The following is a 26806-nucleotide window of genomic DNA, read 5'->3' as shown; positions in this document are numbered from 1 at the left end:
AACATTTTACTGCATTTTTATTATTAGAATATTAACCTACAGTGCATATTTCCACTGCTGGCTGCATTGTGCTCCTGGCATGCCAGAGTGTCCCTTATATCAGTGTTTCCCAACCACTATGTGAAGATTATCTGGTTCCACTGATTAGTACTCTAAGCGATCGGCGTGAGTAACGGGCAGAACAATTACATTATCTTCCACTAGAAGTCAGTACAAATACCTGCTCTAATTAAATGGGTTGCCAACGGGCAGTAAAACAGAACAAAATAAAGAAGAAATTACGTAATAGTCAATCTGATCTGAGTCCTAGCTTTTTAGAGGCCTTGAACAATCTGACCCCTTGTTGAATAAAAACAAGACATAGGAGGGAAAAACTATTTCTTCACAAGGCTAAACCTTTTCTTGTCAGTATTTCAACAGAGAATATTAGTGTTCTGCATTAAGGGCCACCACTGGCACAAATGCCACATTTCTCTTGGTTTTTAAACCAAGTTTCCCAGTTTTTCCTAGCTGGAATAATTCATTGTTTTAGCACAGATGACTAAAGGGCAGCAGCAGAAATGTCTGAAAAGATTGAGCATATCAGCATGAAGTTATACAGATTTTGACATGAGGCTGGTTATCGTCTCGTTCAAGGACACTTTGATTCAGCTAAGCACATTCACAGTTTCAGCGAATCAAACTGTGACCTTCCTTGGGAGTCCCTCTGCCACCTGCTCCCCGCGCTTTCCAAATGGTCCGAACTGTCCAAATCTATGAGACCTGAGACTTTTGGGTTAGTGAACTGTACATGGGGTTAGAGAACATAACGATCCGGGAACAACCCCAACTGTCATACACCATAAATGGTGTTGTCATTTACGGCCAGTGTAAAGTTACGTCCTACACAGAGCAAAGACAGAAGTTTCTCAAAGGTAAAACAAAAGAGACATTGGAAAAGGAAAAAAGGGACCATTTCATTAAACCTGCAGTCAGTCAGTATTTTTTTGGTAATAGGGGAACTCACGGAGGAGCATTGGAGTGTTTTTTTAGCTTTGAAACACATACAAATACAGATGTGCTGAAAATTCATGCCTAAAGATTTTTCAGCATCAGCAACCTGTGCATAGGTCTTGTATTTGCAGCCTTTCTTTCTCGTAGTTGTTGGAATGTGGGTTTATCAGCCTTGACTCTATTGTGTCATCATCTCCAAATTTAAAGTGCACATCCAATTAAGGTTTTCATTCATCTAGTGAACGTGACTTGTGCTATGGCTGAAAGCGCCATTTCAATTCTCAAAACAATATATGCTAAAAAATGAGCTCTTACAAAACACAATTAGGCCAATTTAGGTTAAGTGAAAACAAAGTGGATACTGTCAGAAGAGAAAAATGCTTTTTGAATTGTGACATATTGAAACTAATCATTTTATAATGAAATAGTTGATGGCATACTTTTTTTTTATTTTATTATCATCAATGTTCCTATTTGCATTGCATTAAAAACAAATTAAAAATAAACTTGGTTGGACAGACTTTCTTAGCTGGATAGAAAACTATAAAGCCACAATGGCGTCAGGCTAATTTGATTTAAATTCAGGCACAACTTGCAGATTAACTCAACCAAGATAGGTTGTATGGTGAACAATCTGACACAATTAAGGACATATTATTGTCCACACCTCCCAACAAACATATATGTACATGAAAATAAAATATATGTAAAAGCTCACTGGACATTGAAATACAAGAATGTTTAAAATGCTACTGATAAAATTCCCACAGGGACCAAAGAAGAAGATACAAATAATGTATTAGCAAGAGGTGCTTAGGCAAAAAAGGCATACTCTCTTCATTTGCTCGCATCTCTTCCTCTGGTCCCAACTTCTCTCAGTGAGGATGTGAGAGAGCGAGAGATCTGATACTCAGAAATTTAGAAGTTGAAACCTGCATATAGTAAAATCTTTTCTTCCATAACTCTAAGTGAACTTCTCGTTTAGGCCTATATGATGCAAGGAGTATGGAGTAATATGTAACATGAGCATATTTAGCTCAGTAAATTGATTAACATAGCCAATTATTAGTTGTAGTGTTACTGATATAGTTGTAATACAATATTTTTAAACCTTGATTAGGATTTTGCATATCTTGTATTTTATATGTTTATTTACACAATTTAAAAAATATCACACAGCTGCAAAAGAATATGTGTATGTTGACAGTAAAATGCATCATTCTATCCCCCGAGGACCCAGAAAATCCTCTATAATGAGAATGAATGATTTCTGAGTCATAGGAAAAGAGAGGAGGTCACGAAGCGTTTGTTAGCCTAATGAAAAGTACCCTTTGTTGAACTACAGAGGCTGGCTTAAAATAGCCCCCTAGATACTGCATGCGTGTGCTGTGAAACAAATTGTCAGTGGTTGAAAAAGTTGGTGATAATCTGGATGCTTTCATTTGCTTCTGAAATTTTTGCCATTGGTCCTTATGTATTCCTCCAGGGCTTCCTGTCAGCAGCCGGTGGGCACCGTGTGGTTTGCGTCGGCATCTGACTTTGTAGATTTGTTTTTTGGTGTGATTGTTTAGTTTGGGTGAGTGCTGAATTAAATATATTGCCACATGCTGTGCTGCAACCTGTGACTGCCTCCTCCTTCCAGTCCTCTGTTTTTGCAAGACCGGTGAATTATTTTACCCTACTGGTTCAAAAGCAGTTTTCAAATAGATAAAATTGCTTGTAATAGCACCGCTGCTGAACATTTTGAATGCCGTGCTTACATAAATGACATACGGCAGAAAACCCTGTCTTAACATCTGAGGTATAATTTAAAGTCCACTGAGATTCTAAATACACGTAGACAGCTTTTGAGGCCTATTTTATCCCCTGTCGATGATTTCTTTTAATGTTTCTTGTACTACATGTCATGGCTTAGATTGGCTGTCCCAAATGTGCACTTCTTTGTAGTCCTTACTTTTAAATTGTCCTTCTTAAACTGAGTTATTGAGACATTTGAACCCTTTCACTGCTCTGAGCTTCAGTCACATCAATGTATTCTCGTTTGTGGGACTGTCAAAGATAGAATGAGGCTCTTTCAATCTGAGTATGAATAATGAGCTCATACTGCCTCTAAATGGTCAACTTAACCCTGACACGCTAAAATTATACAAATTAAAACTCATATATACACATTTATAATTAATTTGCTTGGTTTATTTTTGTCAGAAGGTTCAATATACACATGAATTTCAAAAATTAGAATTTCCTGGCAATTATTTCAATGTGCAGGCTTTACAAGGTTAATTACAATAATTGCACTCTCTCTCTCATACACTCACATTGAAAAGATGGAGACACTTAGTTGCTGCTAACTGAGGCGATAATAACCATGGAGGAGCCAGGAATAAAGAGAAGGTGGTCTGCTGTTGCGATGTGTTTCTTTTTCTTTCTTGTTTCTTTTTATTAGACGAACTTGCCATTTAAACTATGAGCTACATTTTTTAGTTTAGAACACAATCTGCTAAGTTAGCTGCTAATTCTAACAAGCTTTGTTAGCAAGCTGCATCCAAAACTGTAATGGTATGTACTTATAAAAGAGATAACTGATTATTATAGTAATGCACTAATAAAATTGGAGAACTTCACTGGAAAACTGGAGCATGGGCTGTTTTCCAGAAACGTCCAGTCCCGTGACTGGAATTAGCTCACGCGAGGCGCAGCAGATAACTATCAGCTACAGCTGCCTAGTTACATTTTTAATCAAAACAGAAGTTAGAGCATGGTGCATATAAATATATGGCTTTGTCAGAAATTGTTAAGATTTTATTTCTCTTGACTCACCGTCATCTTAAGGCATTCAGCAATTTCTTGTTCCACCACTTCTGCAGTGTCAGGATTGTGCTAGTAGAAGCGGTATGATTGGACCACATGCACCATCAAAGTGCATTATAAAATAAACCACAAGTAGTCAGCAATTCATTACTATTTACACAGTGATATGTTCTGTTGGAACTGTAGCCATTCTCTCGGCCGCTTTGCACAGTCACAGTTTTTTTCTGGTGGTACATACCGCTGAGCATATTTCAAGTCTTCATTATTATCATGGGGTTTTTTTTTAGTTAACTTGTAGTTCAGTGTTATGCATACAATTTGTAATTTTTAAACTGAGAACATGTAGTGTCTGCTTAAGTAACTCCAAAATAAGAAAAGTCTAATATTGCTCACTGATTGTCCATATCATCGATATTGGATATGAGATCCTTAACATTAGCAAGAAGTTTTCATTCCAATCAAAATATCTTCTTCCTGAGCTGATTCACATTTAACCCAAGATGCAAGATCGTAGGAAAGAACGTCAGCTGCTTAGGTAGGATGGACAAACACATCAGTTACTACAGTCACACTAGTGAAAACAGTCTTGATGCTTCGACAACAAGCCACATCACCACTCACACCACTTTAGAGCATTGAGATCAAATAATAAAGCGCAGTTAGCAATGTCAGCCGATCAACTTGAATGGGTCAGGATTTTTTCTTATTTTCACGTTTTCTTATGGGTTATAGTATAACATTTACAGTATAACTGAATTTGTGACATAATGTGATCTCCAGAAAAAAACATTCTACCAGTTTTTATTAACTCAGTATTTGACACAAAACAAGACCTGTTATATGCTTGCACAGAAGCAGTAAATGTTTTTAAATGAACTATAAATTGGAAATTAGTTCTTTTCGCTGCCTTAAGACCTGGATTGGATAAAGATGACAGCTAAACCCAAGGGCTTCCCAACAAGGAGGACTGACATCCGTTAACAGTAGTATTGCTCATAAGAAGAGTCAGGGTCTTTAATTAAAATGTTAATGATATTTCAATGAACAGATGGCGCAAAGGGCAAACAGCCAGAGTGAACAAACACAAGGAGGCAAACGATTGGGTCACATTCCAACCAAGTGTGTTGTTCTACATGTTAATCATCAGAAGATTACAAATCATTATGCTGTTCATGGAGGAAACAAAAACTGATTTAGCCAGGAAAACTGTCAGTGAGAGGATTTAAGACCCAGACTGCACGGGAAAAGCTGAATGTCAGTAATAAAATGCAGCCAAGGACTTGATATTTTTGTCCCAGGAATTGAGTGGTTTGGGATGAGGATCAAAACTTCCAAATCTGAGGCCAATGTGCTAATTCAGGTAATGGAGTGTGGGAGAAGTAGGTGGATATGCACTGCATCCAAAACAACTAATCCACAAAAACAGGAGCTTTTGCTTAACTCAGACTAAACATGTTTGAGTTCCTTAACTTTAAAGTTGTAAGACTGCAGTACTGGAACTTTGTTGGCAGACACTGAGACAGTAAGCAGCTTTGTTTTTTAGAAACAGCCAATGAGCCCCTAGTGGGTTTCAGTTTCCAGGCATCTAAACAACTTGTATTGTTTTCATGAAGATATCAATCAATATGTTCACACTGTAATCTTTTTTTTTTTTCATAGGCTAATGAACATGATGCAGGTGGTTCTGTACATATCAGCAGAGCATCCCAGGCATGCAAGCTGTTGTCTTGATCTCATTATTTACTTGCTCCCTGTAATGTATTTTTTCATTACTCAATATTAAATATAAACAATAAATAATATAAAATCTTGATCTGTTGTCAGAAGTGACCATTTTCTTCACCTTTTCGATAAATAACCACACTGAGAAATGCCCTGGCTGCTTCACAGTTCTCCACTTAAACACTGATACCTCATTCCCACCGAGGATAGCTGTGCAATGTTCTGGCTGTGATGTGGCCTCCGAAATTTATCACGCCAACCCAAGTTAATGCTTGTAATTCCAACAGATGCAACACAGCATGTTTCACAAATGTCCCTCAAGCAGCTGTCTGTGTTGCTAAAATATGTGCCATTGATATTTTTGACAAATTTAAAATTAAAAGACTCCAGTATGATTGTAGGGTACTATCTGTAATATTATAGGGACTTTACCTTTCAATAGGAAACTGTTGTTGTGATTTGGCGCTAGATAAATAAAACTGAATTGAATTGAAACTGTATGAAACTGCATGTAGCAGATGAGATGGCCACACAGGAAAGACACAGTTTTCAAATTAAAAGGCCCTATGTGGATCAATTGCCCTCCTTGTTAAAAGCTTTAAAGCCATTTAAAACCACGTGAAAGGTTAAACAATACCATGTTGGAGGTGCAACATCACAGGCAGGTGTGGTATATTCCCTGGGTTATTGTTTGCTGTTTCTCACCACTTTGAATTTTTCTCTTTGTTTTCTCCTCTCTCCTCCTTCAAGGCCACTGGTCATCCTCTCTGAGCATCGTTCTGCTAGAGCTTTTTTCCTGTTAGGGGGACTTTTTTTTTGTCCCACTGTTGCTAAGTGCTTTGTCAAAAGGACAATGCGCCCCAAGAGCTGTTGCAGGTACATAAATAAAACTGAACTGAAACTGAATTGAATTATAATGTGAATCAGCGGGTGACTTATTATAGCTTTCACACAGAACAAAAAGTAAACTTTGAGGCTATTATACTGACAACAAGGTGGCCTTACAATCGCTTACATGCTTATATTGACTGCTGTGAATTCCCACCACCTCAGAATTAAAATGAATGCTAAGTTTCAGGTAATATATTCATTGAACAGTGGTAGACGGGCAGTCATGCTAAAAAGAAAGTTTACGTCTTTCAATTCTGAAGTTTTACATAGCAAGATATTTAAACACAACATTAGGCTAACAACAACAACATTTGACATATTACACCACGTAATCATTTAACACAAGCTAAGCCAAAACACAGAAGCAGTGTGTGAAAAACTAAGTACAGCTTATGTTTCAGTAGCTTGTAGAAACACCTTCAGCAGCAATGACTTGAATCAACCATTTGTTTTCTGTGTGACTATTTCAGTCTCTCACATCAATATGAAGGGATTTTGGCCCATGCTTCTTTACAACATTACCTAATTTTATTAAGGTTTGTGTGAATTTGCACTACTCTGTTAAAGTCCCACTACATCATTTCGGTCAGATTGAGGTCTGGACTTTGACTGGGCCATTGCAATGCCTTGATTTTTTTCTTTTCTAGACATTATTATTTCTAGACTTCCAGACGGCCTTGCATTGAACAAGAGGTGACAAAAGTATTTGTCACTAAAGCAGAACTACAGTTACTTGTCTTAAAAAATGCATGCTAAAACCTGAAGTACAGGTTTTATAATTTCATTAGATTCAAGATTCAAGGTCTTTATTGTCAATACAACAATATACACAGTGTACAGCATGCCAAAATGCCGTTTCACCCCAAGCCCCCCATGGTGCATTTAAAGAACATAAAAAATATATCTCCAAGAGATATAAAACTAGAAATTACAAATAAATAATAACTAGCTAAATTTGGGTAAACTTAAGAGATAAAAGGTACTATTACTAACTATATCTATGTACAATAAACAAAGACGGGACAGAGACAATACGAAGTGGATTGAGCAGTAGGTATTGAATACCAGTTATACAAATTATACATGTACAATGATAATAGCAGGCTATTCTATTCTAACATTGGTGGATGAAGGATGTTTTCTGCCAACTGACCTCATGTTGTATTAATATAATGGCAAAAATAATATTATTAGCCACTCCGCCATTCCCACCGCATTTTTTTTTTTTTTTTTTTTTTTTTTGCACCTTCGTCCATCTCTGAGAGTGAAATCGCACATTAACCTTTATTTTCTCTCCCTACGACTGTACCTTCACTTAGCAGACACAGTGTCAGATACACTGCACTGGAATAGTTTGTGTGTTTGATATTTGTTTGGTATTTGAGATATTGCATTTAAAATTACCTGCTAAAAGACTTTGTTTGCCCTCACTCCTCTTCAGTAGCTCTAGCTACATTCTGAAGTACTGAAATTCCAGTTGATGGACATCTGCTCCTTTAAGTCAATTCCAGACCATTCTGGCCCACTTTAACCCCAGACAGTATAAAAGATGGACGTAGGTACCATGATAAGGTTGGGTAGCTGGATGAATATATCGACTATCGACAGTAGGCTGAGTTTTAACAAGAAAAATTTATTTATTTTCCGATTAGTAAGTTTGCTAATAATGTTGGTTGAAACTAAGAGAAGCAGTCAACAGAAAAAACAATAGGGCTGTTTTTCAGCACCCTCTTCCAGCTGCGAACAAATGTATGGGCTCAAATTGTGGTCATAAAAATTTTGTACTTGTAAATCAGTTTTGTACTTGTAAATCAGGATTTGTATGTGTAAAAAGAATTTGTGTGTGTAAAAAGAATTTGTGTGTGTAAAAAGAATTTGTATGTGTAAAAAGAATTTGTGTGTGCATAAAAAAGATTTGTATGTGTAAAAAGAATTTGTGTGTGTGTCCCCTCCGACAGTCAAACCCATCTATTCTCTGATTGGATAGTTAAATTTGTGATTGACATGACATTGACCAATCAGATGAAAGGAAGTCAAAATTCGTACTTGTAACTTGAAACTTGGGTGCAGAGTTTCACACGTATTTTTTGGCTAAGTCCACACACAAATCTTTTTTTACGTACACACAAATTCTTTTTACACATACAAATCTTTTTTTACACACACAACTGGCTTCTTTTTTCCACTATAACCATGTTTACAGGCCGTTCCAGTGTTTATTTACACACTCGAAGAGTAAGTTAAAAACAAAATGTCTCTTCCAGCGAACATTAAAAAAAAAAATCTCTGACCTAAAGTTAAGTTTTTTGTGCATTTTGGCCCATCTCAAATGAATAAATAAATGAATAATCCAAAAGGTAGGTATATTAATACTGAAACAAACAAGAAAAGAAAGTAAAATATTCCCTCCATACAAAACATATAAATTCTAAACACGCAAATCAGTCCGTGCATGACTACATTGTTCCGCCCATCAAAAAGTCACCTGCACAAATATATTGCCTATTGTCAGTTATTGGACTGACGAATGTCGGTTGGAAAAATTTTACATATCGCCCAACCTTATACCATGACATCACACTTTGGTTTCTAAAGTCCTGTTCACAAGCCTTGCGATTAGCTTTTCCACTTTTGCCACCTTAGTCGCAAAAAAAACGTAAGGAAGTTAAGATCTGTCTGTGAAACCTCACAGTCACTGGCTAACAACTGATGATTGCTAGCTCGTTGGTCAGCAAACATAAGGCTTCATCACACAGATAATTCTCTGTTTGAAAGATAGTATACAAAATACCCTTATTTTATGTTCAGTATGACCCAGTATGAATTCAGCAAGGAAATGTTGACAAAGGTCATCTAAGAAAGCTAGGTTTCCATAGATTTCTGTAGGACAAGATATCTTTTTGCAACACCTATCGCCATCTAGTGGCCTTCAGATAAAATGCAGGTTTTTAGACACTTATGCGCTGGCTTAATTTTTTCCGACCAAGAAGCTACGTCCATGGTTTATACAATGCAATATGAGACTTAAATTTCTTTGCCTCTTCAAAGGCAGAGTAACTAAATATGCGCATCATATTCATTAAACCTAAAGTAATAAGTCTGTCATGAAACAGTAGCGATATCAAGTACTGATACTTGAAAATTGTATCTAAGTATAGTAACAAAGTATTTGTACTTTTTTTATTCCTACCTCTGCATTTGGCTCTAAAATACTAATATATAGTGGGGAGAGAAGACTCATATGTTGCACTGGGTTTTCACCAAATGCCGTGCTCTGCATTACGGCCAAACATGGTCTCGTCTGTCCAAAGCACATTGGCCCAGGAGTCTTGTGGTTAGTTTAAATAACACTGAAAGATTGCACTGGTCACTTTTGGCTCCGTAACTTCCGCACGGACATCTAATTAACAAATTAAGTTTTGACATAAAGATCGCTGCCGTGCTCATCCAAAAAAAGCACAACAGTTTAAAAAAAGTCACTCGCTGAAGGTTCAGGAAGCACTAATTAAAATAAATGCTACAGTAAAGTATGTCGCAGAGCTTTAGAGACTGGCCTTTAACAGTGGTACTGCAGGGACGTGTTTCTCTCTGTAATGTGTCTTTTATCGATCTCCACTCTCAAACTGCCAGCGGGACAAGTCAAAAGCTTGCCCTACTCACAGCACAAGAGGCCACTCCTTGAGAAGCAGCTGTGGAGAAGATTAACAATCGGTTGTTTTTCTTTTTTTCTTTTTGCATTGAACAATCACTACACTGTGCTCCAAACCACAATCCTTGCAAAACAAACTTGTAAGTCAAAATCCTTGACAGCTGATGACTCACTAAAGCAAATTAAATCCCATATTTTTCTGTTTTCTGTTCCATTTGTGTGCTTCTCTTTGTCCAAACAAGAATAATTCTTGTGAGTCCTTACATAAGCAAGGACTAAAATTAAAGATACTTGACAAAAATGTCATTTTTTTTTTATACAGCTCGTTTATATGTGGAACTCATTGAGGAAAAAGGGTACAACTATTTACAAAGCTGTCTATAAACTACAGAGAAAGCTGCCAGAACATCAAGAGCAAACTTTTAATAACCCACCTTGGCACGACAACCATGCACCACACCCAAAACAAAAAGCTTATGAAACACTACTGTGGGTATTGATAGGTTGACAGGTGCAGTCACATTGAGTCCATGAAATCAAATACCACTAATTTTTCCCAAACAACCGGTGTTGCACACAAGATTTCCTTTGGCACTGATGCCTCCACACATCAGCAAGTGCAATCCTGGGTCCTGACGTGAAACTGTCAAGAGTAGTCTGTTTTTAAGAAGTGAAAGTCTCCATATAGGATTTAGGAGAGGCTCCCAAATCTATAATCTAAAAGTAGAATGGGAGGCTGAGGCTGAGGCTTCAGTGATCACACTCCTCTCCTGAGGAAGCAGCTCCCAGTGTTGATTTCAGAGACAGACAACCTCTCTACTTTTAGGATTAGCTTTCCTTTTTGTGAAGCTTACAGTCAGGGCTGCACCAAGTGACCATTCCTTAGTTTTGCTGCTCTTTTCCACTCCCTTCAGTTCACTCAACATATTTATCTAACACTACTGCATGTCAATAAATTGTCTCCCTTTCATTCTCTTTTCTTTCCCTTCACCCCCAAGCTGGTCAAGGCAGGTGGCTGCACCTCCTGAAGTTTATTCTGCTGGATCAGGCTTCCTGTTAAAAGGTAGTTCATCCTTCCACCATTGCCAAGTGCTTCCTCATTGGGTTGTTGAGTTTTTTCCAATAATATTGTAGTCTTCACCTTGAGGTAAGTTATGCTGTGAACTGGCTCTATATAAATAAACATTTATATATATTTATATGTTAATATATAAAGAAAACCAAACAGATTATGTTTAGGAAAAGACTATAGCTTAAATTAAAATACTCAATTAAACGTGTGTGTTCTAATATGACACTTACGGATGATTCCTGAAGCAACCTTCCCCATTTATCCAGGTTTGGGATCGACACTAGGATGATGAGGATTTGTGACAGAAGGATAGCAGCAAAGGTTTACAAGATGGTAGCGAGACATGCTGTGATGTATGCAAGCTGCAAGCTTCCTGAACTAGCCAAGAGGCTGAGGGTGTAGGGAGAAACTACCTACAGAGCTTATAAATCACCACTGCTGGGGGGGCAGCAAAAATCGGCCACTGAAGCGTGTTTGAAAAGAAATGTTTATTTTTGAAATGCTGGTAAGGTGTCCATTAATTTAGAGAAACAAAACAAACACACAGTAATTACTGAAACAAATCTCTATGATTATCGGAGCCCTTTCATTTCCATCACAGAAATACACAGCTCATAGACTTATTCTTCTACTGACGAAGAAAAGAAAACTGACAGGTACAATTTCCTAAAGATACCTCGACACTTTGATTTAACTAGAGACGTATTTTACAAAATAACAACACAGATGGCATGTGCATTCCTTCAGAAAATTGTTCAGAAAAGTTTTATACACATTGGCCAGCACAAACATTGTTATATGACAGGTCGAAACTACACATACAGACACGTTTGTAACAAAGATACTTACAATAGTTTAAAAACTGAATGACAATATGCAAAATTAAACACAAATCTTCCCCTGGAGTAGGTTGAGTACTTGTGTTTTTGTGTTTATTTTAACCTGTTTGAACTACTACATGAGTGGGGAGTCACTACATGAGGAAAGTACAGAAGATGTTTTTGTTTCTGCAGTGGTGAGGATGGATAGCGAGAGGGCTTAACGCACAGTGCTATGGTGTAGAAATCCCAGAGAGTAGGTACTTGGACACAATCAACTCCTGACCAACAAAGTTGAGTTTGTGTCCAAACACAGGTATGCTACAATCAAAAAAGGTCATAAGCCTAAGGCATGCTAATTAAACCTTTAGCCACACTGGCTTCAAGACTGGTTACCAATCCTCTGGCAACTAGTGGTAGAGTGTTCCCAAACTGGTTGGCAAGTGGTTGCTGGAGTTCGCTGGCTTTCACTAGGTGAAACAGTTTCCTAAGGGGGTGCTGCACCAAAAACTTCCTCCAATCACCTCCTTGTGATTGCTTTGGTCACTCAGATTGCAGAAGTTGTCCGTAGTTTGCGTGAAAGGGACCAACTTGTCTGCAAACACTCTCCAACTACTCACCAGGCTAGAGTTAAACTCAAAGAAGTTTAACACAAAACAGAAAACGTTTGCCTTCAGCCTAAAAGTGTTGTTTTAAGCTGCATCAACACTGGAAGAATTGGAGGCACCGGTTACCTAGGTAATACTATACTGTATTTACTCTCAACTCATATCTCGAACAGCAGCATCCTTAATCTCGGCACCACCGGCTTCACATTTCCAGCACTTCTTTTCAGACATAGCATTTTGAAAAGACTTTCTATGATCTCTAATCGCTATGTTGCTTTGTGTGAAATACTTTTTGTCAGCATGTCTCCTGGGTGCATGATTTACTCCGAGGACAGTCTCCATCACTGGGTTGCAACAGACTTTTCACATTTTCACTAACGCTCAGCGAGTAGTTGGCAAGTGTTTGGAGGCATGTCAACGTCTCCCATGGCAACTGTGTGTGATGATGGCCATCTCCTGCGATTACAGGTTTTTAATGCAGTGCTGCATTCCTCTTTACAATCATTCTAACCTAGTAACTGTCAGCAACCTCTCACCAGATTGATTTTTCCTAGTAGCCAGTGGTTGCCAGGGGGTCACCACCCAGTTTCAAGGCCTGTATGACTGAGGCGTAAGGTAACTGATAATATGTGATGCTTGACAGTAACAAACTGCAACACTCAACACACATATTCATACAAACCTTGAAGTTAGACAGTAAAATTGCGATTCAAAGCTGTATTCATTTATTTGTATATTAAAGTTACTTTGTGATGGCTTTTTTCTTTTACCTGCACTGATTAATTGCCTGACCTAAGACGTCCTTAAATACTTAGCTCAACTTAGTTTCTGTATGTTGCGCACATATATTATAGCACGCCTGTGTAACATTTGAATATTGAACTGGAAGTGATGCATATTTTTTAGCAAGAAAAAGCCATTTTCAGCATCATTACCACATTTGTGTCAGAGTGTGTTGTCAAACCCCCATGAAATATTCTTAACACCTTGTAGCTGTGAATTCCTGCCTTCTATACAGGCCACTGCTACTGTGTCAGGTTATCACAAAATAGTGTAACCTTGAATCGGAAGGTTGTGTAATGCAGGAATGCAGAAGGGCTCCCTCACAGTGACAAACATCTGGAGATTTCTGACTAGACTGTGGGTGTTTTAGCTCAGTAATTGGGTTTTTATAATCTGGACAGAGAGTCTGGAGATATGGCTGCAGGGTAACGCTACTTGCATTGTTCTCCATTTCAAACCTGACAGGACCAAATCAACCTGCCTGACACAGATCCAGGAGACACATTGTTGAGATTTGCGCACATTGGGCCACCAGTATTGTACAACACAATATGGTATAAACGGTTTTATTAATCCCAATAGAAGCAATTTGTTTGGAGATGTTTCTGGTACAGTAATAAACAGATTAAATCAAATGTGGAATAAACTCTGCAAAAACCAAAAATAAACACCATGAATAGGCAAAATAAATGAATGAAGACAGTATTTTTAAATCACCATTAAGGACTAAAGAAATAAAAATAATAATCTACAGACCATTTAATTTCTGAGTTGCAAAGTGCGAATAAACAGTAAGTCTTTTTACAAACAGATAAAACGGCTCTAATCGCGTGTTCAGAACATGCCTAATGTTTTGCAGTTTGGGGGATTTATTGGCTGCAGACAGAATATACTCTGGTGATGCTGTTCAGGCTGTTTCTGCCTCTTTACCATGAGGCTGTGAAGCCAGCAGATAAAAGCAAAACTCATGAGACTCTCAATAAAAGATTGATAAAAGCAACACAAGAGGATGACAAACTGACAGAAAAGGAATTTAGTTTTCAGTGAATTCTCTGATGTCCCCGATCCATGATAAACTTATCCTTCAGACTTAATTTAATAATGGAAATAAGGCATCACCTTATCATTCACACAACTGGACATGTTGTACTCATTAGCTGTAGCCGCTGTGTCTAAACCCAATCATCAGTTATTTAGTTTTAGATGCATTTAAGTGACAGAAGTTCCCATGGCATGATTCTTAAGGGACAAGGCAGCAAAGCATTGCTATCAGAATATTTGACCAAATATCTGCCCCATGATCCATCACTGATCTTGATTGCACAAAAGGACACATTCTTGTAAAGAATCACAAACTGAAGATATTAAATGGGTCTCTGTAAGTTACACCTTTATCTGCATAGTTTCCTGAAGACAATGACATAGTATTTTCAGATGAGAATAATTCCAGATTAAGGATTCAGTTCCACTTTACTGTTCTTATAAAACCCTTTGGAGCAAAACACTAAGTTAGGAAAGGTCATTTTGCATCAGCATTACAGTTCATGTCAGTTAATGAAAGAACTGAATTTATTAATCCACATTAATGTACACAAATCTTTAATTATTTTGTGTGTAAATGTGCAAAAAAGGCTGGCAGCAGTTTGTAAAATGAATCTGCAGGTAAATTATGAAGACTATGTAAATGAACAGGAACTGAATTATGTCCATTTTGAATGGGTGAAGAACTAGAGTTCTGGGAATATTTGTTATTATTTTTGAATTTAATTCACTGGCTGAAAAAGATCAACGTTTGGGATAAAATCATGGGTCGTAAATAGAAGATGGACGTGGCTGCTGTGACATCGGTGGACTACAATTTTGAAACCATGGGTTTGACATCTGGGGTGTTATAGCAATAGAGATTAGCTTATCAATAAGAAATTTTCTATGTGTTGCTTTAGTGATCAGTCTGATTACAGCATAGTCTGGGAAATTTAAGAGGTGCACAAATGAAACATACTTCCAATTAAGATCCACTGAAAATTTGTATCCATGTACACTGCAAAATAAATTGCATTATGTCGCATCATGGACTGCTGAGACCAGGCAGCTAAAATACAAACAGATGCAACATAGAGTGTGCGTAAAGATCTTTTTGCATTTTCTGTATGTTGCCTATAATATAAAAAGATAAGTGTTTGTTATCAACCTGTGAAAATCCAAAAGTCATTGGGATCGGAGAAACTAGGTTCATATTTTGAGATGTATGATGCGCTGTAGTGTGCTAATTTTGTTTTTATTTCACTTCCTTACATAATAAAGAACTTGGATCAGAGCCTTTCACCTTCTTTGACATTAAACCTAGACCAGAAAGGATTAAGTCTTCTACAGAAAAAACATATCAGAGCTGTAAGTGCATGGCAGGCTTTCCTAGTCTTTAACATGACATGATGCTTCATGAAGTAAAAAAATTATTATTTCCTGGGCCAACAGTTTGATGTGTAAAGGTTTTTTGAAGGCAGGGCCGGTGTTCTGGGAATCCATCCTACCTGACAAACCATCCTACCTGTTGTTTCTGTGCATGCGCACAACACGAAATTAAGTGCCAAACCATGCTACCTTTGTGAATGTGACCTACAAGCATACTTTAACGGGTAAAATGAAGTGGCAAACCGTCCTGGCTTTATGAATATGAGCTACAAGCATACTCTGATGGGCAAAGTTAAGTGGCAAACTGTCATACCTACTTACATTTGTGCTGGAATTACTCTGTGAGAGTAGAAATGTGCATAAACTACTTATGGACGTTTTGCCAAATTAGTATGGTTTGTCAGAACACCGTTATGCGTGTGCAATACAAACTGAATTTTAACATCTCGATCGTGTTCATATATTAGCAGGAGTCTCACAAAATAGCCTTCACCTTGACAGAGTGACACAAAGAACATAAATCAGTCGATACAAAGTAACTGGGAGACACTGTAGCCCTCCTCATTCGTCTCAGTCCAAATTCAATCACATGGAGGATCGACACCAGGGAACGATCATTCATCTCTCCACTCTGGATCTATTACTCCTTGTGTATTTGTGACTTTCAGCAGCATTTTGCTCACTTTGTGCTCTCATTGCTGCCTTGTTTGGTTGGGGGCTTTAACAATTTACGTATATTACATAAAACCAAAGCAAATGTTTGGGAATAATGTAAAATACATCATTTATGGGCAGCTCAGTATTTTCTATTATAGACACCCAATGATTATGATGTGCTTGAAAACATAAATGATGATGTGTTGCAACAGCTTTTTAGTCATTCTGAACATAACCAAACATTTACTCACACACACACACACACACACACACACACACACACACACACACACACACACACACACACACACACACACACACACACACAATCACACACACACACACTACACCTCCTGAGTCACCAGGCCTGTTAGAGAACCGTGCTGATGGTGTCAAAGTCCTTGCTGATCTGTGAGCTGCTTGGCAGTGACTTGAGGTACTCCAGGTGCCTCCTGGCATCCTCCTGATTGTGCCTCACGTAATAGATGACGTACGCGATCACCATCGTGAACCACCCGAACATGGTCACAAACATGGCTACATCAGTTGTCTTGTGGTGAAAGTTGCAGAAGTTGATCCCTGAGTCCAGCACCTGGATTAGTGGTTTGCCGGCATATTCCTCCTTCACGGCCGTGTGGCACATCACCTCGTTCACCGTCTCCGGGTCCAGCTGCAGCTCCCTCAGCACCTCCTGCAGCGTGCACTCACAGTGCCACGGGTTGTTCGAGAGGCTGATTTTTGCTTGTAGGCGGGCAAATGCCTCTTTGGGGACACTTTTGATGCGATTGTTTGATAAATCCAGTACAAGGAGGCTGTCAAAAACACCCTGAAATGCTCCAGCGTCCACAGTCTTTATTTCATTGTTAGACAGATCCAGCTCCTGAAGGTAGTGTAGTTCCTTGAAGGCATGATGGGGGATGTGGGTGATGTGGTTGGACGCCAAAAGCAGGATAACAGTATCTCTTGGAAGATCCGCAGGGATCTTCTCCAGGTTACGAGACATACACTGGACCACGGTTAAGCCATTCTTCTCCACGCAGTGACAGCTTGTGGGACAAGCTACCACTGGTACACTTGTGAAAAATATTCCAAACAGCAAGCCCCATAAGAGGGCAAAGCCGCTGAAGATCAGGGATTTCCTGTGCATATCAGGCCCTGCTAAGTCCTGCATATTCAGCAGTGACCTCCTGCAAGTTCTGTCAGGCAAAAGCAAACATAGTATCACCTGTTTCTCAGCATTTAATGAGGATAATCACAGCTTCATTAGCGCTTAAAAAATACCAAAATGATCAGTTTATTCACAGAAGCATCTGGGCTTATCTCCAGATAATCCTTTAAAATTGATTTGAAAGAGTTTTATATAACCTTTTGAAATATATTTCGAAGGTGCTCATCCAAAAATTGAGCTGTTTGCTGAACATATTCCAGCAGAGACCTGTATTTTCAGGTTTTATTGTGAGGATGTTAAAAGCTTCAGAGAGCTAGGAGCCAACCAAGCAACGCTGGAATCCTCTCACCATGTTGTGCACTGAAAAAAGCAAAGAAATAACAAGTTATTCTTCATAATAATAAAAAAGAATTACTACTATGTAAAAGGAGCAGTTACGTGTGCACAGAGTTTATACACAAAGAACTAACAGAGCCAGTAATTCCTGCTAAATAAGTTCTTTTCTGAGTGCACAGCCAGCTGCCTTTGTCTTGCCAAAATGAGCGGAGAAAATGATATGCCCACAATGTTTGCTAAAGGTGTGATGCAATTATTAGCAGAAAAAAAAAATCCATTTCACTTCAGCAAATCTCATAAATCTGAGAGCACCGTGCAGATCGATCTTAATTACATTACATTTAATATCTAAGCAAAGAAAAGCAAACAATATTACCAAAAAACCCAGGAAAAGCATTTTTTCTGCAGAACTCTTGCATCTCAAGGACTGCTGCCACTCATTCACAGCCTCACGGTAGATATAGCTGTGCCCTCTAAAATTGCTCCCATCTGTCCTGCAGGACGATCATCACTTTAGGACTGCGCACCCTCTGGTGGGCTGAACTGAGCACACAATGAGCCCCCCTCGCTGTGTTCGAGGTCATCCGCCCCATGGAGCTGCGGTGTCTTCTTCTCATTTGTCATTTTTTGTGCACCCATCACTTTGGCAGGCGCCTCATAGCTTAAGGCCACACACACCATTTCTTAAAAAGACAAAAAAAAGGGCCCCTCATATCCTCATCAGCCTGCGCTCAGCAGGAGGTGTGGACAAGATGAGGCGTCTTGTCCACCTAAAGCATTCTGCAGCTGTGTTATGACACCCCTGCATTTGTAAGTAAAATAGTACACCATAGGATTTACACACTGTGCTGTGGTTTTCAATGTATTTTTGCAGGAATGTAATAAAATTATGTAAAAGTATTAAGGTTTATAACAAGGCGTTTCAGCCTGGCACAAGAATAAAGGAATTTAACATTTATGTATCTTTAATAGCTGAGGATATTATTAGGTGCCTACAGCGGCAAGAAAACACAGAAGAGAGATTTAAATTTATTATGGGAAGGCAGCACGAGAGCGTTTGGTAATATTGCGGATTTTAATCATGATGTGGTTCTGTGGGCAGCAGAAAAGCAAAGACATACAGGCTAATAAGTCCTTTTTTTATAGCAGGTTTACTACTTATAAAGGTACTTACCTGGAAATTGGTTTTTACCCACTTTTTTCCACCCAGCCTCGGCAGAAAGGCAACCCAACAAAACACTCGCGTACGGGTCTTTAGATAGAAAGAAGGTCTTTGAAAACAAACAGAAAAAGCCCATTATTTTTAAAAAGTACTACTTCAGTGTGTCCGTATATGAAGGGGCTGGAAACGCGAGAAAGTTCCTCAGCGGTGCGCGTGGAACCAAATCTCGAGCCGAATCCAGATGCGGCTGATGTTGGTTCTTCTAATTAAACTCAACGCGACGGCCGCACTTGTTGACTATCACTGCGAAGAAGGAGGAGGTGGTGTCCCAGCGAGGGTCTCGAGGAGGCACACCGCTCCGACTCGTCACGCGCCTCTCCCTCTCTCGCTCTGAATCTCAGTGATCAGCGCGCGCCTGGCGCCAGAAGGAGTCCCGGCTGCGCGTGGATTGGACTGCTGTTCTGTTGGCAGCTCCCCTCGCTCGCTCCCCAGCTCCCCCACCTCCTCCTTGTCTCCCTGCCCGCCTGCACCTCCCCTCAGCTATGCCTCCCCCGTCTCCCCTTTAAGCAAATTAGCCAAAAAAGAAACAGGAACCAGTCCGTCTGAAAATGGCACCAATAGTAACCGTTCTTTGGCGATGCACTATCTGCGGTAACTTAAGCCATCACAATCACTTTAATCATGCTTGTCTTGTTGAAGTCCGTGATTTTTTTTCTTAAAGTCATAATTAGTCAAAGACATAAAATTGATCCCGTCCCAGATAGCAAGGAAACATTGAAACAATGTTGAGTCAATATCAGGCTGTGTCATTGAACCAACGTTGAAGTGTGACGTTGACCTAACGTCACTCTTGCACCCTTTTTTAATGTTGAAACAACGTCAGGTTTTGATGTTGAATCAATGTTGAAACCTGACGTTGATTCAACGTTATATTTTCTAATACTGTTGACATTGAAACAATGTCAGATTCTGATATTGAAACACTGTTGAGCTATGGTGTTGATTTTCCGCCTCTTTCGCACAGTTGCTTTTTATTAAAACAGTTAAATCATGACTGGAAATCTACCTTTCTTTATAGGTATTTTAACCAATACTAAACTACTGCATGTTTCCATCAATACTTCAACCACCTAAACACATAATTGTACTTATTCCTTAAATTGGACACCCTTTATAAAAAAAACCCCAAATGTCTCACAATGTATCATGTCAATATTAATATCCTAAAATAAGAAAGCATTGCATGTGATGTAACAGAGAAAAAAAATAAACAAAAAAAGGTCAATAGGCATGTTTCGTTTGCTAAATACTTTATTAAAAGACAGTTTCCGATTTACGTTTATATGATTCACAGAAGTTTGTAATTTTTTGCATGATGTGCGTCCTGCACCACCCAAACGATCTGGGGCGTATCGGAGCCATTTCTGCACTGCTTGTGCAAAGACAAACTCGGACATAGAGTTTGCCCCTAACTGCTGCGTCAGGCTCCAATCAAGGCAAAGCGTCTCACCTATAGACACATTTTAAGAGATGGAATTAGCGTGTCTCATGTCTTAAATGTGTATGCAAGTGCTTGTGTGTTTAATCAACAGGCCGTTGTTATGTATTTAAATCACATCTGACAGCTATTACACTTTATAGTTACAAAGTGTACATAACCTTTATATACTTACCATTGCCTTATTTGCCTCTTGTGATTGAAGAGCTGGCTCTGCATTGTTTAGCTCCTCAATGTTGTGCAAGGGCAAATCCAGAGGCAGTACCCCAGCATCTACCGATTCATTGCAGCTGGTATTGCGGATGGCTCTGACCTCCTCACGGAGTTCGTTAACAGCTCTCGTCAGGTCTGACAGAAAAAGATGCTTTTTTTTTTAAAGTATTTAAGAATACAGACAACTTGTCAAACGTTTCCTTGTGTCACACACAGACATGTACAAAGACACTAGACAGTATTTTATTACCTGGTATTTTCACTCGAGGGGCCTGGGGAAACCATTTTTTTTGTGGGCTGCTCATCCTCTGAGTCACTATATGTGTACAGGGGATTTGGTCTAAAGAAAAAAAGTTGAAAACGGTCATAAGTAATTACAAATGTGCTTTTGGAATATTTTTTCCTAAAGTTACAGTTTGATTTATAACAACACACACAGGAAACGGAGATGTGCAAGAAGGTACAGTATACAAGGAATTTTTGAAGTGCACAAGTGTATACGGCTTTGCATTTATAAAAAGTTTACAAGCTTCCACTTTTTGGACTATATTATGTGGTGATATTGCAGTATGCAAGCACCACAGATATGTATAAAAGACAAGATCATAAATTCTTAGCAATCAAAGATATGTTTGTGAAATAAAAAAAGTTTTACTTGTGCTTTCTTTTATGACTGGTCTGAGTTTCAGCTTCGGACTGAAGGTCAGACGTATCACAGTGTTCACTTAGATATTTCTGAAGACTGCGTTCTGCTTCGTGAAATGTGTCTGGAAGTACAAACACAATGTATGGCCAGACATAAATTAGGACACGAAAAACTTGTTATTGTTACATTTATACAACACCAATCCAGATGATACCCACCATGGCTTATTAGAAGTCGGACTGGTGCATAGGTGAGCCATGTTGCACCAGGATGAACTCTCCTCTTTACTGCGTCGTGGATCCTGAATGTGTCTCACGGAGGATATGGAGGCCATGACAATTTCTCCCCATTTATCCATGATCTAGGGACTATTTCTGTACCACCAGTGCTAAACTGCACAATGTACCAGTCTTTCATTTTTATCTTTTTTTTAATTTGGAGTCCTTTTTTGCCCTGTCTAGGATAAACAGGAAACAGATAATTACAATATATTTCATAGTCACTACAAAACTTGATCTATTGATTGAACTAAATAATAAATAATAGCTTAAAATGTATATAGGCAACAATTACAAGCAAACCCGTATATGTAAGCATTTAAACACTGAAGATAATAAAATTAACAGTATTTTGTCTAAGTCTGCCATTGTAGGAATTCATGGCACCGAGACAAAAACTTGGCGCACAGTGTGGCGTCAAAATAGGCGCACACACTGCAAAAAACAATTTTCAAGAAAGTAAAAAAAACCTTGTTTATGGACATTTTTTCTTATTTTTTGCCTAAAAAGAAAATATATTCTTAACAAGCAAGTTTTGGACAAGAAAATAAAGCTTATTCTAGGAAAATATGTCTAACTTTTCCTTAAAAGGATATTTCAGCTCATCTTGAGCTTTATTTACCAGTTACAAGGCATGACAATGGTTTGGTTGAATTTCCAGAATAAAAATAAGATTATTTTTCTCATTTCAAGAGTAAGGGCATTTAAACAGCTGCTCAGTTTAAGAAATGTATTTATTGACACTAAAGTTTAATATAATTGCTGTCAAGTTTGACACAATATGCAGTATATGAACAAAGGCAGGAACTAAAAGCACATGGTAAACATGAAATACAGGCCCATTTGAAAAACAGAAACAGCACAACTCATTCACTTTAGGCCATGTCAAACAGAATAATAGATCAGCATCAGTATATCTATACTATGGCAATGCTAAAATCGCATTCAACTGTCAGAATTTATAGGAAAACAACAACTTCATTTTAAAAATTGTCACAAAACTGTCCAAAACAATAACCTGAAAATACAGTTCATGCATGTAAAGCAGTGTACCTTTTATAAAACATATGTTGAGCTCACGTGTAGTCCAATTACATCACCCAGGTAATATTTCATGACCGCACATGTCATATCTTTGTGTGTGAAACTGTAATATGGAATGGAATCTCATATCATATCATTGTTGGCTGGCTTTCCACCACTGAATCAGTCCTGTATGCCCACATGTTACTCAGATTTCTGTTCACTGCTGATGAGGGTTCCCTCCTAGAACTGCAATTGAGATTGGTTGATTAATTGACTAGTTGCGGATAAGGAAATTAAATACAAGGTACACTGATAATTTCTAAAAAATTTTAATGTCAGAAATATACTGCATTTTATAATTTACTCTAAAATATGCATGTTTTCAAGCTGAGTTTAATAAATGGATATTCATTTAATGCTCATTGCTATTTGGCAGCTTAACTGTAGTTTAAAAGCCTTGAAAAATCCTCAAAAACCTAAAATGGGAAAGCTAAACTAAAGAACACAGGAAACATGGAAAATGTTGCAAAAACCTTACAAACTTGAACAAGGAACATAAGACATGAAAACATCAGGGAGGGAACACAGATGATAACACAGGAGAGAATACAGACGATCCGACAAAGAACACACTAAATATACACACACAAAAGGAAACGAGGAATTGGCAGACAGGCACGAAACACAGCTGACACTAATCAGATGAGAAGAGACCAGGAGGAGAATACACCGATGCAGGGCAGGGACTATCAAAGTAAAACAGGAATAAACACGAATATCGAACCAGGGACAATACACTGAAGACAAGGGAGGTACAGAGAACACCTAAACACTGGAAATAATTAACAAATAACTAGGAAACTAACTGACACAATGAATATTAATAAACACAAACAACCAAGGAGACTGCGGACCATGACAATTGGTTTATTTAAAACAAAAGTTTAAAAAAATACAAAATGTTGTTTTCTCTAGTAGAAGAAATTAAACACTATCAGAATATTCTTTATAAATAGATAGCATTGTTGTGGATTATAAGGAATAAGCATTAACATATCTACTGTTAAGCTGTAAAAACAAGTAGACATCTAACATGAATATTTTATATGATTATTTTCAAAGATATTAAAGTATATAGTCAGTCTCACCTTACAGATTTTTGTGTCCTAATCGATCCGCTGCATCGTCCATTGGCAAGGTGGTCGGAGTGTGTTCGAAGAATGTGATACCAAAATTAGCTGTAAACACGATATTCTTTGACACATCCATCTATGCCACAATCTTCACGGAAATCTGGACTATGGCTATGTGCAGAATTAATATGACTCAGTAGGGATTTGAGGGTCAGACCCACAAAAACGATGTAGATAACACAGCGCCAAATCATTTTGTTTTACTGGTCTGTGAACTACTTTTCCCATAAAGTCAAGATAACCAGGATTATTCCATTATGGGGTAGGAATGGCTATCCTAATTCAGTGCCTTATAACAGCTGTAGTAAGTAACAGCACCCACACGTCAGTATTTACAGAACATAATCTAACTAAATAGTCAAATATTTAAATATATATCATTTTATAGGTATAAAAGAGCGAACTAAACCATTTCCGTACACAACCCCATACTCCTGAGTTGGTACAGCCCACCTTCCCGCCTCTAGCTCCGTGCCTAAGCGGTTGGATTGCAGGATTTTGGGGTCTGGGTGTAGATGCGATACAGTTGGTACAGTGTGAAGAAATTAAGGCACGCTATGGAAAAACTGGACGAAATAACAATTGCCAACCTGAAAGGTATGTGACTGTTTTGTTTTTTCTATGTTTTGTGTTCTGGTATGTTGCATGTTAAGTCGCTAGCATGGCAGGCTATACCCGGTTGTTAGCTTAGCTTAGCTGTGCGGTTAGCTTAGTTGCATTAGCATTTTTAAATATGCTAGTGCAGAAAGTTATGAAAGAATTCATGTCCAGTTATTAGTTTCAGTGTCTGTGAATTTATTCAACAAGTGTGCAAAGTGCCATAAGTTAATGCCAGTTTTACAGAAATTGTAGGAGTTTCAAATTTCTATTAGTGAAGTTATTTCATTATATACTTTAGCCCAGGAAGCAAAAAAAAAAAAATACATTTATATGTATACATGCATTTAATTGATGTATCACAAATATATTACTTTTACCAGTCAATAGGAGGAAGGTAATTTAGAACCTGTGGAGCAGTGAGGAGGGAGAATAATGGAATAGAGTCATGGTTTTAAATGGTAAATATTAAATTATGTTTCCTATGTATCCTGTCTGTTACCCAAGCAAAGCTGTCAGCTGGCTTGCACATGAGGATGATGCAATGTAGTGATAATTGGAAACTCCTATTGCAGAAGCAAATGTTGGAGAAGACCTGCTCTCATCACTTTCACGAGATGACATCAAAGATCTGTTTCCTGGTCCTGAACATTGCCTCAGGCGTCGGGCTCTATGGCTTGCAGTGCACAAATGTGAAGAAGTAAGTTCTGTCCTATCGCTGTGTGACAAAACTGAGAACACACCAGCTTGTTTTATGCAGTTTCAAATAATTCCACCAATACTCACTTAACAGATAGACAGTAGAATCTTCTTTAGTTTTGATTTAAATCAAGTGGCCTACACATTTATTAAATATACATATTTTTTATTGTTCAACACTTTACTGATATTTTGTTGTACTATCTTTCATATTTAGAGACCTAAAGTTCTTGTGCAATTTTATGTGAAATTAGCCCTATGTACACTGTATTTTAGAACAAGACTGCTGCTGAAAAAACGCTAACAACTACTGGAGATGGTGACTTCTTCAGAGAGGAACCCAGCACTTACCTCCATCCAAAAACTTTGGATGGAGGTAATGCTACAGTATCTTGATTTGTCTACATTTATGCTTTGCAGATTACATTATTTGCAATGTTTAATGGTGTTGCCCTGTCTTATTTTTCTTTTTTCAAACCAGTGGAACATGCAGCAGCTGTGTTCAGAGCCCTTCCCATGCTTTTCCCTTCCAGCACAGTACCACCTAAGAAGCTGGGCATCTGTAGTGAGGCTTTTTTCCATGTCCTAAAGGTAAGGCTGCAATATTCTATGTGTATATATTGTTGAATTTTGCAGTTACTCATGTTTTCATTTTATATATTTTACTGTGGAGTCAGTCAAATATTCTTAAAGTTCAGATCCCCATAACATGTTGATGTTAATAAAACCTACAAAAAAAGTTGATCTATTTTAAACTGTAATGCAACTCAAAAATTGTGTTTCTTACAGTCTTGTTCTAATACTCTTTTTTTTCTGTCATGTAGACTTCAGAAGACCCTGAAGGCTACCTGCGTCAGCGACCCCTGGCTTGTCCAGTTCTGCTTGTCTCTGAAGGCAACTGCATGATAGCTGTTGGAACCACACCGGTGAGCACTTTTGACCGGAAGGATCTTAATGAGGGACTGCTCTATCTGATGGCATATTACTATGCCCTCCACCTCACATATCCATAGTGCATTTCCACGCTGCTGTCTGTCTTGCAAACTGAAATACTCAAAGACTCCATCCATGACCGAGATTCAACCCCCTCTTACAAGAAGGCGCTTGGTGAGTGGAAGTCATTCATTGAGTGAGTCTCCCAGATGACAGACTCTATCTGCCTTGTTTATCAGACTCAGTGTTAGTCAGTGAGGTTGTTTTTTTTTCTATAGAAAAGTTGTTCAAATGTAAAACACATGTTTGTTTGTGTGGTCGTTAAACTTGTTCTTCTAAAATATAGGATTTGAAATAGTGATTGTTTTAAGCTTCAGCAAAATTTATTTTTGATACCAGCCATGAGTGTGTTATACTGTTATTATTCATTTTAAGAGTATCTGGAATATGCACTTCTTATATTGGCCATGTTACACAGTACCCTGCTGAAATGTATAATTTTAGGCATGATTCTCCTGGAACAGACCTCAGTGAGTTACTGACCCATTGCTGTGTCAATAAAAGCGCAAAATCTAAGAGTGCTTTTGCGGTCTTAATTTAAGATGAATTCCCTTATTTTTAGTAGCTTTTTGAAGAGATGG

At 38.2% G+C, this 26806-nt stretch overlaps 2 protein-coding genes across 2 annotated transcripts; one reads left to right on the top strand and one right to left on the bottom strand.

Moving 5' to 3' along the window:
* Positions 1-11771: 11771 nt before the first annotated feature.
* Positions 11772-19477, bottom strand: lrrc3 (leucine rich repeat containing 3). The gene is made up of 2 exons (XM_080903234.1): positions 19095-19477; positions 11772-17944 (listed from the first exon to the last, which is right to left on the bottom strand). Exon 2 carries the CDS (start codon positions 17585-17587, stop codon positions 16787-16789), a length of 801 nt encoding a protein of 266 aa, XP_080759360.1. The 5' UTR covers positions 17588-17944; positions 19095-19477; the 3' UTR covers positions 11772-16786.
* Positions 19478-24342: 4865 nt separating this feature from the next.
* Positions 24343-26366, top strand: LOC308410302 (uncharacterized protein). The gene is made up of 5 exons (XM_080903547.1): positions 24343-24533; positions 25109-25233; positions 25509-25608; positions 25714-25823; positions 26057-26366. The coding sequence occupies exons 1-5, from the start codon at positions 24452-24454 to the stop codon at positions 26243-26245; spliced, it is 606 nt and encodes a 201-aa protein (XP_080759673.1). The 5' UTR covers positions 24343-24451; the 3' UTR covers positions 26246-26366.
* The last annotated feature ends 440 nt before the right edge of the window (positions 26367-26806 follow it).

This window comes from Rhamphochromis sp. 'chilingali' (genome assembly GCF_963969265.1).
Source record: "Rhamphochromis sp. 'chilingali' genome assembly, chromosome: 14".
Classification (NCBI taxonomy): Eukaryota; Metazoa; Chordata; class Actinopteri; order Cichliformes; family Cichlidae; genus Rhamphochromis; species Rhamphochromis sp. 'chilingali'.
This window is presented reverse-complemented; position numbering and strand designations above follow the sequence as displayed.